At 37.1% G+C, this 16773-nt stretch overlaps 1 protein-coding gene across 1 annotated transcript in view; it reads left to right on the plus strand.

Moving 5' to 3' along the window:
• The window catches only part of KIF27 (kinesin family member 27), a 131852-nt gene that overhangs the window by 14296 nt on the left and 100783 nt on the right, over positions 1-16773 (plus strand). Inside the window, exon 2 of the mRNA XM_036738847.1 lies at positions 6359-6559. Within this exon, the coding sequence (XP_036594742.1) occupies positions 6359-6559 (201 nt within the window). The remainder of the gene's footprint in view (positions 1-6358; positions 6560-16773) is intronic.

The raw sequence follows: 16773 nt of genomic DNA on the forward strand, positions 1-16773 counted from the left end.
CTCTTCATGTGACATAATTTACCCTTTTCTAATATCTCCTTACCTCTTCTCTCATAAACCTCCCTTTCCATCTCTTAATTATATTTTTTATCATATCAGTTATTTTATACTGAAATCCACAGCCTATGTATATCCCTTTCAATTGTCATAATAACTGTACTAATCTCAAGATTGACATATGTATACAACATATATAAAACAAAATAATTCTATATAGGGATGTAACTAATTTTCCTTGTTGATTAACTAGAGGTTTTTCCCCCCGTTTACCTTTTTATGTCTCTCTTGAGTTTTGTATTTGAAGATCAAATTTTCTATTGAGCTCTGGACTTTTCATTAGGAAGGTCTGGAATTCCCTTATTTCATTGAATGTCCATCTCCATGCCTGGGAAATTATGCTCAATTTTGCTGGTTAGTTGATCCTTTTTTGTAGTCCAAGCTCCTTTGCCTTTCGGGATATCATATTCCAATTTCTCCTGTCATTTGATGTGCAAGCTGAAAGATCCTGCATGATCCTGACTGTAGTTCCATGATACTTGAATTGTTTCTTTCTAGCTGCTTGCAGTATTTTTTCCTTGACCTGGTAGTTCTGGAATTTGACTATGATATTTCTTGGAGTTTTCAATTTGGGAGCTCTTTCAGGGGGTGATTGGTGGATTCTTTCAATGACAATTTTACCCTCTGGTTCTAGAACCTCTGTGTTTGATAATTTCTTGGAAGATACTGTCCAGGCTTTTTTTTTCATCATGGCTTTCAGGTAGACCAATAATTCTTAGATTGTCTCTCCTGGATCTGTTTTCCAGGTCAGCTGTTTTTCCAATCAGATAATTCACATTTTCTTCTATTTTTTTATTCTTTATGTTTTGTTTGACTGTGTCTTGATGTCTCATAGAGTCATTAGCTTCTAATTTTTGATGTATTGTTTTCTTCCTTTAGCTTCTCTATCTCCTTTTCCATTTGGTTGATTTTACTTTTCAATGAGACATTTTCTCCATTTATATTCCGATTCTCCTTAACCATTTCAGCAATTTTACTTTTTAAAAATTTGTTTTCATCAGTGAATTTTTTTCCATTTTTTTCCATGTTTTCTTTTACCTCCCTAATTTGGTTTTTAAAGTCCTCCTTGAGTTCTTCCAGGAATGCTTTTTGGTCTGGACACCAGTTCACTTTCCCTTTTGAGGCTTCAGATGTGGGTGTAGTGTCCGTGCTGTCCTCTTCTGAATTGGTATTTTGATCTTCCCTGTGTCCATAATTCAAATCAGTGGTCTTTGAAAGCTTCTTACTGTTCTTTTTCATGGTGTTTTTTTATTCCTGGTTTCTAAAGTGGATTTCTCCTTCTGGGGCTCAGGGAGCTGTGTCCCAAGTTTCTTGTGTTGGGATCTATCTTTATGTGCTATGGCGTCTGGTTTTGTGAGGTGTGGGGGAGGGGTGGTCTGGCTGCTGGGAGTCTCCTCTTCCCCAGGACTGTTCTACAGCACGGGTCATCTCAGCTGTTGTCTGTGCTGGTGTCTGCCACTTCCCCTGGTGGTGCAAAGCCATTTCTGGGGTCCTGGCGTTGATGTGTGTTAGCTCCACCCCCTGGGGCTCAGTTACTTTCGTTGTTCTACTGAGGTGAGGGGTGCTGAGACACCTCTCTTCCTGCACTAGTGTCTTTCTCCCACCACAAGAAGGGCCCTCTCCCTAACTTCTCTTGCTACTGAAGCCCCCCTTCTGGCTCCTGTGTTTCTCCTGAGGTATTATTCTCTGGGTTTATTCAAGGGAGGGATGAGAGCCATTTTACCTGCATATCATGGCTCTCAGAAGTTCAAGAAGGTGAGTTTCAAACCTTTAGACTGCGGGTTGGAGACTTCCGGGCTAGCTGCTCCCACAGCCATAGGTTCTGCATTGGTATCTCCCATAGCTACGACAGACACCCGGCTGTAGCCAGTACTTCCGCCCTGAGCCTGTTCCTGCTCTGGTGTTTCACTTGCCCAGTGCTCTCCCAGACCCGCATGCTGGCTGGATTCCTCTGCTGTTCCTGGTTGGTTTGGTCTGGTGCCCTTGCGCGTGCCTGGTGCTCCTGCCTCTCTTAGTCTACTAGTAGCTTCTAACTCTCTCAAATCTGTTCAGATTCACCTTTTTAGATGTATCTGACAGAATTTGTGAGAGAGCACCCATAGTTCCTTCCTTTCACAGCATCATCTTGACTCTGCCTCCCCCCCCCCCCAACGTGAGTATCTCTTAATTGATTTACAGCACTACTTTTCTTCAACTATACTACCTTTCCCTCCACTCTTTTCCTTTTCAATACAGTATAATCTTCTGGTCAGGAGATTCATTCTTTTAGATATCTTTGAAACTTATGAGGTCAGGTTTTTTTTTTCCCTAGCATTGAAAGGTCAAGTTCACCATCTAGCCCACATTTTGTGTATGTGTTGGCACATATGAAGTCATCGGTTTAATTATTGACTCCCTCCTTGGATCTGGTTTCCTGTAGATCCCTGGACATGTCTACTGTTCTACCACTTTCTTTGTTACCTGATGGTTTCTCTGGTATTTAACTTGGTAGATATTCATAAACTATTTTCTTGCTTCCCTCCTTATTCTATTCAAAGCACTCCTAATAAATTGCAAGAGTTTTAAAAATGTTTTTGTTATCACTTGTTAGATGCACGCCTTCCTTGGCCAAAACTTTTTATTGTAAGCCATGATTGCGAAATCCAAATTCTGTCTGAAACATCATCTACTTACCTCAAACTGAAAGTATCTGCTTTTAATTGGCAGCAGTGATGAAAACCTTAAACAGTTCATTGTGATCTCATCATTTCCTTCAATTCATTGTCCATTTGCCTCTGTATCTCTTTCCACATTTTTCCTTCTATTTAGTTGCGTGGTATCTACTCTTACTTCTGGTTCTACTTTCCTTGCTCTGCCTTACTTTGTATGACTTTTTTCAAATGTTACATACTTTAATATTTTTCACATTTATAACTTCTTTGCATAATCTTTTAAAGAACAAATCATGGCAGAATCATAGCTATAGGTTTTTTTTAAATTGTAAGTAGTTGATATGATTATCCTGTTAATAAAAGTAAAGAATTTTGGGTACTTAGGTAAATTCGTTTTTTAATTTTTTCAAGATTTGTTTTTTAAGATTTTATTCAAGAACTATTATACAACCTTCTCTGAAATTCAGCTCTTTATTAGTATTTTGAGTTTGAATGAATAATAAATTGTATTTTGCAAGGTTAGAGAATGAATGGGATATTCTTGTTAAACATAAATATTCTTATAAAAACAGAAAAGTTATAGCCAACACAACATAATGTATGAGCTAAACCAGAATGTATAGAACACCTCTACTTTTTGTTATGAAATGTGAAATTTCTTGGACACCAAGTCGGAAAATAGGGTTATTTTTTTTTCTAGCAGCCTGTAGGTAAGGAGTAGACTCATACAGGTTAGCTTGCAACCACCATTTTTGTCCATTAGATGGCCACCCTGCATTATTTGTAAGGAAAATTCCTCTGTTAACATTTATTTTCCCTATGTCTATAAACTAAAGAATGAGTTTAACTAACAATTTTGAAACAAATACAAAAGAAGAAATCTTGAAAATTAGAGGTGAAATAAAGAAAATTGAAAATAAAGATGATAACATTGATAAGTTAAAATTTTTGTTTCTGTTTTTTTAAAAGACTAACAAAATCTGATTAAAAGAGAAAGGTAATAAAAAACAAGGTTGGGCAGCTAGATGTCGCAATGGATTGAGTTCTGGGCCTGGAGTCAGGAAGACCCATCTTCTTGAGTTCAAATCTGGCTTCGGACACTTACTAGCTGTGTGACCCTGGGCAAGTCACTTAACCCTGTTTGCCTTAGTTCTTCATCTGTAAAATGAGCTAGAGAAGGAAATGGCAAACTACTTTGGTATCTTTGCCAAGAAAACCCCAAATGGGGTCACGAAGAGTTGGACACAATTGAAAAATGACTGAACAAGACAAGAAAGAACAAGGTTAATTCATAACAAGTACAGAAGAAATAAAGAGAATTATCCAAACCTATTATATATGGTTATGTGCCTGAGAATTAAAAGCAAATGAATGAATTTCTACAAAAAATATAAACTTATCTAAGTTCAGAAAACACATTTTCAAACCACCCAATTTTAGGAAAAGAAATTGAATAACCCATAAATGAACTTCCAAAGAAAAAACTGTTGGGCCTGATGATTTTAAAAGTGAATTCCATCTTATATTTAAAGAATAATTAAAGGTATAAAAATAATTCTTCAATATATAGAAAAGGAAGGCACTCTAGCAAACACCTTTTATGAGAGAAATATGATCCTAATACACAAACCAAAGAGGCAAAAAGAGTAAAAACCTTAGATCAATCTTAGTAATGAATATTGATGCAAATATGTTAAGTAAAATGATTAAAAGGACACTGCAATGTATAGTGAAAGTTCACAAATTGGATTGTAAAAGAATGTAATTCAACATGAAGACAATTAGCCTTATCACATCAACAGCAAAAACGAGATCAATTCAATAGATGGAGGGGAAAAAAAACTTTAATAGCTAAATACTGTATTCATATGTTTAAAATCTTAAAAAAAAAAGCACGGGCATTGAAGGGTACCTCTTAAATATGTCCCAGACATCACTGGCATAGTGTATATATAACTGACTTTGAAATCAAGAAGATCTGCGTCCAAGTTGTACATCTGATCCCTACTTATCTGTATGACTTTAGGCAAGTCACTTTAATCTTGTGTCCTAGGCAACTCTGTATAATATGCTTGAACTGCATCGATAAAGAGAGTTTCCTTGGGCAAGTTCCCCGTACCAGCTAACTAACAAATTAAACCCCTATCTCTATACATCTAAAACCAACAGTTAGTATTTCTGTTTTTTGTTTGTTTTTGCAATTGAGAAATGCTAGGAGTTTTTCCCAGTACAAGTAAGGGTGAAACAAAGATGTGTCTGCTTCCCACTATTATTTGACATAGTTCTAAAAATGCTGGTTATTACAGGACAAAAAGCACAATTAAAGTATGAGTAGCAGTTTACATGAAACAAAATTCTCCCTATTTGCAGACATTACGGTGTATCTATGAGTAAATAGCAAAGAAGTTAATCAAGATGATTAATAACTTCAATAAAGTAGCAGATGGGAAATAATCCATATTTCTATATAATGAATAACTGAAAAATATATTGGCTGTAGCATAGGAGAAATGTTTGGAAAAAAACAACAGATTAGATGTTGGGGGGAAGGGTGGTGATAAGTGAGGAACTGAGGATGACACCTAGATTGCAAGCCTGGGTGACTGGAAGGATGATAGACTTTTCTATAATAGGAAAGTTAGGAAAAAGGGAGGGTTTTGGTTTTGGACACGAGTTTAAGGTGCCTACAGGACCTTCTAGTTCAAGATGTTTAGTCTGCAGTTGCAGATATGAGACTGGACATTAGGAGACCTGAGAGAGATTAGGGCTGACAAATTGGTTGTTTAAATATTACATTTTTTTAAACTTTTGCTGCATCCATCTTGTCTTCCAGCTAGACCGTAGGGCCTTTGAGGGCCTTAAACTTCTTAGTGTTCTCTAATTGCCTTGTACAAAGTTAGATTTAAGTCAGTTTTAAAAAATTTTACATTTAATATATTGGAAAGGCAGAAGTGATGAACAGTGGAGGTTATGAAATACTAGATAAAGCACCTTTCACTATTTTTAATATTGATGCATATGTTAAAACACTTATAAAACTTCACAATCTGATTTTTAAAAAATTAATAAATAAGAAATTGATTTCTGGAGAAGGTTCTTAGTACTTTGATGAGTCTGTGCTCTCATTCTACCTAGCCCACATCTCTCTATCTTGCCTACCAGGGTAGCATAAGAGACTTTGTCAGAAGTTTTACCAAAATACAGGTAAAGATGAATTCATAATTTCCTTTGTCGTCTGGTTCTCTCTGATATTTTAATGGCTCTGTGCTTTCATCAATTTAGGCACTATCTTTTCTGATGTAGATCACAGCCTGAACAGCCACACCACACTGTTTCATGCTGTGACTTTGTTCATGCCTTCCCATGAATCCTCTGTGGGGATTCACTTTACATGCTGGGGACCTTCCTCTAAATCCTTTCCGGTTGTGTAGCTTCTAGTGGGATACGTGGGCTAACCATTGTTAGCCTTCTCTGTTATCACACGATGGTTCTACTGTCTTTTCTGGATGTACATTTCTCCAAAGACATCCATCTGCTGCTTTTCCTGCACATTTCTTTATTGGTAACATGTCTCAGTCTACCAATGTCCACCTTACAGCTGTCTTCATAAATGAAATTTATGGTAGCGTCCTCTTTTTCTACATTTTCAGCATCAGTTGCGGAGGATAAAAAAGGTATCATTCCACGTGCCATCCAAGACCTATTTCAAAGCATTTCTGAAAATAGCAGCATTGATTTTAACATAAAAGTATCTTACATAGAAGTCTATAAGGAAGACCTCCGAGATCTGCTAGAATTGGAAACATCAATTAAAGATTTACACATCAGAGAAGATGAAAAAGGAAACACAGGTAAAGAAACCTACTTTAGCAAATTCAATCAGTATGTTAATTAATAATCCTTGATAGTTTTATCCCTAGCTGTGTTTCACTTCTTAAAAAAAATAAGTAATCGCAAAATATTCTTGCCTTTCCTTAAAAGGCAAATAGTTTATGAATTACCAATAGACTTTGTGATAAACCATGTAGATAAGAAAATGGAAGCTTAGAATGGTTATTTATTAAAATAATTTATTTTGTACCTACTCAGTTATTGTAATTTCACTCAGGGTTGCACCTAAGTGAATTTCACAGCAGAAGTGTAAAGGAGACAGAGAGTGTATTTTGGTACTTTGTTTCTCTTCACTGTTACAACACTACTGACTTACCTTCTTTGTTAGTAACACATGTCATTGATAATATTCTTTGTCTTTTTTTGTGCACAGATAATTAATGGTAACATGCTGTATAGCCTGTTTACATCCACTGTATTCCTCTCCATTGCCCTTTGAGTCACCTTCAGTTGTGATCAAGGTTTTCCTACCTTCTTTGCCATATGACATCTGCAGGAGAAGGTTGAAATTAAAAAGGAGCATATTTGTGCTTGGGATCCTGAAAAACCACATATAGTTTCCCAAGTGTAGTCCAGTCTTCTTTCTCCTGTTTAGTCCTGGACCAAACAACTGCAGCACTACCTATCCCAGAAAATATGTGTTGGCAGATTAAAACCAAGTTGTTAAAGTTCAGAAACTAAAAAAAGTAATATGGGAGGACTGTAATATTCTTGATAGAGATTACTTCTGTCTTCAGAAGGTCTGAGTGATAGTCTAGACTCTGCCACTTATTACTTGTGGTCTTAGGCAAATTTCTTTTCAGTTTTCTCCCCTATAAAATGGAGAGTCCCTAAAGGATTGTGATTTTTTTGATTCTTTATTTTGTCTGTTGATCTTGTTTTCCCAGAGCACAAAGTGGGAACTCAGGAAAAAAATATGGTGGTTAATGGATTATCTCACTACCTTTAGGGCCTCTATGAGATAGGGAGGCAGAATAGGAGAGTGTTCTGGTGGTTAGAAAAGTGGAACAATCTTTAGTGGCTCTTAGTGCTCCTAAAGAGAATGAATGGAAACTTCCTCACCTGCCTTTTATGATCCTTAGTCTGCTTCTCCAGGCCTATTTCACATTAGTCCCCAGCACCAGCTCTAGTCTTGTTTGGCTGGATGTCATTGTATTCCTCTCTGCAGGCTGCTTCTGTCTAGTGTATTGCCCTTTCCCTCATCTCGACATTTAGATGCATTTTCCTTTAAATGTTTTTTTTCTTTTTTATTGTAAATCTAACAGTCAACAAACACAGATGTTTCAGTAAACAAAGATAAACAAAAACTTCTCTTAAACAGTTTTGGTTTTGGAAGTTTATTATGTTTTACTTTTACCAATATATTAAAAAAAGTCTGGTCTTTGCTTGTGTGTCCTTCTGTACTTCTTTCTGTTTTCTTTGCATCCAAAATGAAATGTTTTACTGAAACTTTTTTCATGTCCATCTTTATCTAGTAATTTACCACCTTCACACATCTCTGAGTAAAGGACCTCTCATAACATATTTTTAGTACAACAAAAGGAATCATTATGTTGGCCATGTCAGAGAATGTTTATGTCACTCTGCCTGCATAGTCTGTCACCTGTTTGCCAAGAGATAGAAAATAGGTTTCATCATGAGTCTTTTGAAGTTACTGTGGTATGCTGCTTTCATTAGAGTTTTGAGTTTCCCTTTACATCATTGTTGATGTTAGAGCTTAAATTGTTCTCTCAGTTCCTCTAATTTCATTTCTATCCATTTATAAAAATTCCCACTTGATGAGCACCTATTTTGTTTCCAATTTCTTTCTACAACAAAAAGTACTGCTATAAATATTCTTGTACTTATGGGTCCTTCCCCCCACTTTTTAACCTCCTTGGAATATAAGCCCAGTAGTAGTATTGCTGGGTCATATTATATGCACAGTTTAGTAACTTTGTGGGTACAGTTACTAATTAATTTTTGGAACAATTTAAAACCATTCCATTGGTGTGCTTATTGTCCTGTTAGAACCACTCCCAAAAGTTGCTGTTTTCCTTTTTTTGCTGTCTTTGCCAATCTGTTGGTTGAGGCGGAATTTCAGTTTTAATTTACATTTCTCTTATCATTAGTGATTTGGAGAACTTTTTATATGGTTGTTAATAGTTTTATATTTCTTTATTTGAGAACTGTTTATGCATATCCCCATGTAGGTATCAGTTCTCTGTATAACTTGGATAGTAGACTTTTATGAGAGACATTTTTTGGGGGAAAGTTTTCTCCAAGTTAACTATTTACTTTATAATTCTCATTCTCATTGCAATTATTTTGCTTGTTAAAGAGCTTTTCCATATTATATAATTGAATTTATTTAATTTATCATTTATGATCACTTAATTCCTTATTTTCATTTGCCATCTTTACAACATTTCTCACATACATCTCTTTTATTAATTTATTTTCAGTTTTCAACATTCACTTCCACAAGATTTTAAGTTCCAGATTTTCTCCCCATCTCTCCCCTTCCCCTACCCCCAAGACGATCTGCATTCTGATTCCCCCTTCCCACGATTTGCCCTCCCTTCTATCATGCACGCCCTCTTCTTTTATCCCCTTCCCTTCTATTTTCCTGTAGGGCAAGATAGATTTCTATACCCCATTGCCTGTATATCTTTCACATATACCTCTTTCCACTCACACAGCTACCATCCTAGTCCAGACCCTCAGCACTTCTCACTTGGACCATTGCAGTAGCTTTCTAATCTAACTGGTATCTCAGCTGCAAGTTTCTCCCCACCCCAGCGCGTCCTTTACTCAGCTGCCCTTGACTATTCCTCTTCTATCCCTTACCCCCAGTAAACTCTAGTCACTCCCTGTTCCTTCCAGGATCAAATATATAAACTATAATATCTTCTGACAGACAAGTAAAGCCCTTCACAACCTGTCCTTCTCCTATATTTCAGTCTTCTTAGATTTTATTACCTATGATCCAAAGATACAGTGGCCTATGTTATGTTCCTTGAACAGGACACTCTTTCCTTCTGTTTCTATACGTTTTTTTAAAAAAAACTAATTTATTTTTAAATTTAAATACACAATAAGAAAATAAAAGAAACATAAACTTAAATATTAAAACAAGTACAAAATAAGAAAAGAAAAAAAAAGCATTGCTATGTGCATAGCAGAATGTAAGAAAGGATTCAAAATATACAACAATAAATTTCCATTTCAAGAAAGCCTGTATAATAAATACTATGCAATGTGTTTAGAGCTGTCCATCTTTTATTTGCTTCCTTATAAGTTTTCTTTTGTTCTCTGGTTTTTACTTTGTTCTTTTTTACCCCTTCCTCCCTCCCTTTCCTCAAGAAGGCTACAGTTAAGCACGGACACACACATATACACATACATACACATATATATATATATATATACATACATACATACAAATACAAACCCACACATATACACACAAAGATATATACATACACATGTTACACTTATATATACATACATATACTTAGATATCTATATTCATACTCATATATAGACATATACATTCATATGCATCTACGTAAGTCTGTACTATACTTACTTATCCTCTGCTTCTCTGAGGGTGGATAATCTCTTCCTTCATAAGTCCAAGTCTTTTCCATATTTTCTACCAACTCATCATCTCCTACACCGCAGCAGTATTCCAACCTTATACTGTCTAATTACTTTAAATAGTCTAAAACAGTATTGAATAATCCAAAACAATATCTCTCCTATGCCTGGATAGCTACTATTTTGGTTTTTCTGGCTTTCTTTATGACTCAGTTCAAATGCTTTGACAGTCCCTCCAACTAGTAGTGCCTTCCACTCTGAGATTACTTTCCATCTCCTCTGTATATATCTTGTGTCCTTAGTTATTTGTATGTTCTCTCCCCAATTAGAATGTGACCTTTGAGGGCAGGGACTCCTTTTACCTTTCTTTGTGTCTTCAGAGCTGAGCATGGTGCCTGGAACGTAGTTAAGCACCAGATAAATGCTTATTGATTGACAATCCGTAGCCATAGTTGTGAAAGGCATATTCTTTCTTTCTCTATTTTTTATATGAACTTGAATATTTAGGCTTTGCATCCATTTGGAATTTATTGTGGTATATGGCATAAGATGTGGGTTTAAGTCTAATTTCTGCCTGACCATTTTTTAGTTTTCTTAGCAATTTTTGTAAGATAAAAGATTCCTTAATTCAGTAGTTGATGTTCTTGGTTTTTTTTAACCTGGTGCTATTATGTTTGGTTATTTTTAGATTCTGTTTTCATAATTTATGCAGTTGATCAACTTTTCTACATCTTAACAAGTATCAAACTGTTTTGATAGTGGCACTGACTGGTAGTATTTGGTGGCTTAAGGTAGAAGGTAAAAGGAAGAGTTAGTCTCTTCTCCTTTGGAATATGGTCGTGGTAATTCTTCCCAAACCATACCTTGGTAACTTGGCATGGCACTAAATATGTAAAAAAAAATACATAGTTTTCTTATTTATGTGGGCATGGTCCAACCATAAAGAATTAATAATTCTCTTAAGTATTTAATTCTTCCTTTATTTCTCTAAAGTGTCTTGTAGTTTTATTCATTCTCTTTTCTCAGGGTTTTTGTGTCTCCTCTCTTTCTTGGTTCTTTTCCTGACTTCCCCTTCTCAATCTCTTGCTAGATCTTTGTCTATTTCTTGTCCGCTGCCTGTTGTCTATCCACCAATGCTCTGTCCTGGATCCTTTTATCTTTTTTCTCTGCGCTTTCTTTCTGTGATCCTATCAGTGCTCATGGGTTCAGTGGTCCTTTCTGTGTAGGTTACTCTCAGATCTGGCCTTATCTTTCTCATGAGCTCTCACTGTCCTGTAGGCATCTCAAGCTCAACATAGCTAAAACAGAACTCATTATCTTTCCCTGAAAGTTCTTCCCTCATCTGAACTTTGAGGAACCATCATCTTCCAATTCCTCAGGTTCACAGCGTTTCAAATCATCTCTCTCCTTTTCTTGCTTACTCCATATATCAAGTCAGTTTTCAAATCTTGTAATTTTTTTCTCAACAATGTTTACATATATCATCTCTCTCCATTCACAGCAACCATCCTAGTTCAGACTTTCATTACCTCACATTTGAACAATTAAAATAACCTTCTAGCTACTTGACACACAGGGAGATTGGTTTTCCTTCCTCAAATCTCTCCTCAGCTTCATTTCATCCTCCACTTACCTGTTGAAGGAATTTTCCTAAAGTTTGGGTCTGTTCATGGCATCAACTATTCAACAAACACTAGTGGTTTCCTATTGCTTTCTGGTCAAATATATAATCTTCTTGTCCATCCTCATTTTAAAGCTGTTCACAATCTGGCCCTTTCCTGTCTTTTTCCGTCATCTTACATTCTACTCCCCATCACATATGCTGTGATCCAGCCATACTGGTCTCCTTGTTCCTCACATGAGAGATTTCATCTCCCATAGCCATGCCTTTGCACTGATTGTTCCCCATGCTTGGAATATTCTCCTTCCCAACCTGTGATCCTTGGAATGCCTAGTCTGGCTTCTTTAAGACTCAGCCTAAGTGCTATCTACTCTGGGAAGCCTTTTCCGATCCCACTTCTCAACTGTTAGTACTACCTACTCTAAAATTACCTTCCATTAGCTGTATTTTTTTGTCTCTCAATTTATATATAACCCCCTTCCCAGATTCCAGGCTCACTTATCCAACTATCATTCACACTGGCAAGTTGGGTTCTCAAAAAGGTGGTTGCTACTACTACTCAGGATTCTAGAGATAATCCTGTAGATGGCTATCCTGGCAACCCTAGCTTGTGAGCCCCCACCAGTGTGTTTCTCCTTAATAATCAGCCCTTAGACTTAGTGTTTTACAAAGGCATTTACTCAAGTGGCATATCAAGACCAAGAGTTATAAAACATTTCCCCGAGCACTAAGAGGGAAATATAGAACTTATAGCAGGAAGAATGGCCATAAACTTAAAGTACAGTGGTAGTAAGGCGCACATATAGGAAACATATGTAGCCAAGGTAACTTACAAGTTTAGAATTGCAAGGTTTTGATGTCTTCTCTTTCTTTGGAGCATTCTTATGAAGTTAGTTGTAGGGTTTGGTGTTGTTGCTGAACAAGTCACTCCACTACTCAACAGGTTATCACCTCACAAGGTACAATGTCTCCACTGGGTAGACAGTGGTTCAGCTGGGCTTGCTTCTTGTAAGATAAAGTATCTTAGCCTGAAAGTCCAGCCTCCTGTTGGGATGGGTCAGTCAGATTGTTTAGCTTTTGCTCTGACTTCTTACTGGGCTTGCATACTATTGAATTGGGTCAATCAGGCCACTCTATCACTGGGCAGCAGCTGCCAGACAGTGCCAGACAGACTGTGCTGCCACTGGGCTGTTACTGCTCAACTGGACTGGGGAGATCATTTGGTCTCCGGGCTTTTTGCAGGGTACCGTATATCTGCTGGATAGATTGATCCACTGGACTTAGACTTTGCAGTCTTTTCCTGCTTTCAGCCACTGACTTGGCTGGATGGTATTGAGTTTCTTTAGCTGGGCGTATTATGGTGTTCTTTTCGAATGGAGTTCTGTAGTGCTCTTTTGGCTATGGCAAGTACCCTTATCTTAGGATTTGCTGGAGCTCCTTCCTTTGACTCCCTCAGAGCCTCCACTCTGAGGTTGTTATTTCTCAAAGATGGAGGCCAGAGAGGTCTGAAAAGCTGCATTCCTCTGTAAGGCTCTCACTGTACCTTGTGTTTAGGGTCATCAATCCCAATTTAGTCCATTCCTTTTCCAATACTCCCTTGGGGTATTTTTTCAGAAGAGTAGCTAGAGACCTACCTATAAATGTAGCTAATGCCATGGAGGCAAGTCCATTGACTTTACTGGCCTCTGTAGATGTAATTGAACTATTAAATCCTCAGCTCTTTTCTTGGGTGGAAAATGCCCATTTTGAATCAGAAGGTCTTCCTTGTGTTTTAGCCCCTTCTGACCTCCAGCTTTTACCGAAGTCTCACAGAGCACCCTCTTACGTCTATAGGTTGTTCCCCTCATTAGAATATAAGCTTCTTGAGGAGTAGTTATAGTTTCTGTTTTTACTTTCTTTTTATATCCCTAGCTCTTAGCACAGTGTCTGGCTTATAGCAAACACATTATAAATGCTTGTTGATTGATTGAGATGTAGTTCTGTTTGTCAGTGAAGGAGTATGACTCAGGTATCCAGCTCTGTTTCCTTAAGCTCCTTTGGCAGACTCCTCACTGGTATTTTAAGGGAAGTAATTTTCTAGAAATTCCATTGCACGTTTATAATTAAAATAGTATTTTTACATACAGTATTTAATAAGATTGCTTGCTATAACCACCAGTTAAGACAGATTCATGATGCCACAGTGTGATTGTGTATATATCTATCTGAACATGTATATGTATATATTCATCTACAACATTAATAATAGTGAACAGAATAGGACTGAGTTGAAGCCTCTGTACCATGATATTAAGTTATCTCTCTTTTTTTAGCACTTTGAGTATGGATCTTCAGCCACCTGCCAGTCTGTTTAATGTTACTGGGTGCCACATTTCTTCATCATCTTTAAGAATATTACAGAATTTTAAAGGTTAGAATATATCTTAGAGGTGACATAGTGCAACCTTTATTTGAACAAGAATGTTCCTTGACAAGTACATAAGACACTTGTCAGATTCCTTGCTGAATTCCACAGGTATTGTATTTGCAGTATTTCCTTGATGTAGTAACCCTAATGAAAAAGGAAATCTTAGTTTGACATGACATGAATTTATCCAAAGCATACTGATTCCTGGTCACCACTATTTCTAAGTTGCTCATAAGCCATATGTTCTTTATGGGATATTGTTTGAGTATCAGTTGACTCACTGCTTTATCATCTTGAGGATCTGTGTATTTGCCCCCTCCTTTATTGAATATTAAAACAGTTCTCCCTATTTTTCCATAATTCTTCAAAGATTTTGATGAGTTCTGTAGTTACAATAGTACTTTCTGTATCCTGAGATATAATTAACATGGGCCTGGAGAATCGAATACATTTTTAAAAATGTTTTATTGATGGTCTTTCCTTTTAAAAATATTATGGTTTCTTTCTAGTGGCTTCTCTCTTCCTCTCCCCACTTATTACAAATCGTATAATCAAGCAATAGGTCAGTTCTGAAAAGTATACCTTCTTCCTCACCTACAGTTCACCACCTCTCTGCCAAGAGACTGGAGGCATATTTCACAGTCAGCAGTTTGACGGCATGATCGGATACCACAGTGACCAGAATTCTGGATTTGTCCAGTGTTGTTTGTCTTGACATTATTATAGTCATCATGCAAATTGTTCCACTAGTTCTGCTTATTTCACTCAATATCACTTCATATAAGTTTGCTCAAGGACTTGAACTCATTTAAAGCAGTGAGGTGGTTTCTCATCATGTTTGTTGTAGTCTTTATAGCTTGGAGATCGTTTGCTTCCAGCAAAGAAGATGGGAATAAAATAGGAGCTGAGTCATTCTGCCTTCTCTCTGTTGTCTGTTAACATTATCATTTGCCCTAATCAGAGAACCTACTTATTTATTTTTTCTTGTTCCATTTATTGATTTAAAAAAGAAACTTTAAAACTTTCCTTATTATTTTTGCAAGTCTTAATTCCCAAACTTCACCTTTCTGGACTCCACTTAGTTCTGAGCTATTTCTTGGCACTGTTCTTAGTTATGTATCCTTCCTTTCTTCCATCTTGTGTGCCTGTTCTTTTAAAATCTGAATAAACATGCATTGTTGTACATAGCCACATTTTATGAGATTCTCTATTTTCTTTCTTCTTTCGATCATTTCTGATTATATTGTCAAGATTTTGAGACTTTCCTGTCTTAAATTCTTTTTTTTTGTTTTAGAAACTCTGGCCATGAGATCATGAGATACATCTTTTTGCTGAACTTTAAAATATGCTTTCCTATTGTATGAGGTATAATGGGTTATTTTATTTATCTTTTGTGAGACAATTGGGGTTAAGTGACTTGCTTAGAGTCACAAAGCTAGTAAGTTAAGTGTCTGAGCTCAGTTTTGAACTCAGGTCCTCCTGACTCCATGGCCAGTGCTCTATCTGCCATGCCATCTAGCTGCCCCTCTTTCTTTAGTTATTACAAACTCTAAGGATGTATGATGCATGTTCGTTTTCTTCCAAGGGCCTTTCACTTCCGGTTTGCTACTCAAATTTTTTTTCCTTATTTATCTATTTATTTGTTTGTTTGTTTATTTGTTTATTTAATATTTTGAGTTTTCAGCATTGATTTTCACAACAGTTTGAATTACAGATTTTCTCCCCATTTCTACCCTCCCCCTGACTCCAAGATGGCATATATTCTGATTGTCCCGTTTCCCAGTCAGCCCTCCTTTCTGTCACCCCACTATCCCCCCCATCCCCTTTCCCCTTACTTTCTTGTAGGGCAAGATAGATTTCTATGCCCCATTGCCTGTAAACCTTATTTCCTAGTTGCATGCAAAAACTTTTTTTTTCAACATCTGCTTTTAAAACTTTGAGTTCCAAAGTCTCTCCCCTCTTCCTTTCCCACCCACCCTCCCTAAGAAGGCAAACAATTCAACATAGGCCACGTGCGTATCATTTTTTTTTTTGCAGGGGGGAAGGCAGGGCAATTGGGGTTAAGTGACTTGCCCAAGGTCACACAGCTAGTAAGTGTGTCAAGTGTCTGAGGCCGGATTTGAACTCAGGTACTCCTGACTCCAGGGCCGGTGCTCTACTCACTGCGCCACCTAGCTGCCCCTGACATGTGCGTATCATTATGTAAAACCCTTCCACAGTACTCATGTTGTAAAAGACTAACTATATTTTGCTTCTTCCTATCCTATCCCCCTTTGTTCAATTTTTCTCCGTTGACCTTGTCCCTTTTCAAAAGTGTTTGCTTTTGATTACGTCCTCCTCCTGTCTGCCCTCCCTTCTATCGTCCCTCCTTTTTTATCTCCTTCCTCCTTTTTTCCTGTGGGGTAAGATACCCAACTGAGTGTGTATGTTATTCCCTCCTCAAGCCAGATCTGATGAGAGCAAGATTCACTCATTCCATCCACCTGCCCCCTCTTCCCTTCCTACAGAACTGCTTTTTCTTGCCACTTTTATGTGAGATAATTTACCCCATTCTATCTCTCCCT

The sequence above is a fragment of the Trichosurus vulpecula genome, chromosome 9, assembly GCF_011100635.1.
Source record: "Trichosurus vulpecula isolate mTriVul1 chromosome 9, mTriVul1.pri, whole genome shotgun sequence".
Taxonomy (NCBI): domain Eukaryota; kingdom Metazoa; phylum Chordata; class Mammalia; order Diprotodontia; family Phalangeridae; genus Trichosurus; species Trichosurus vulpecula.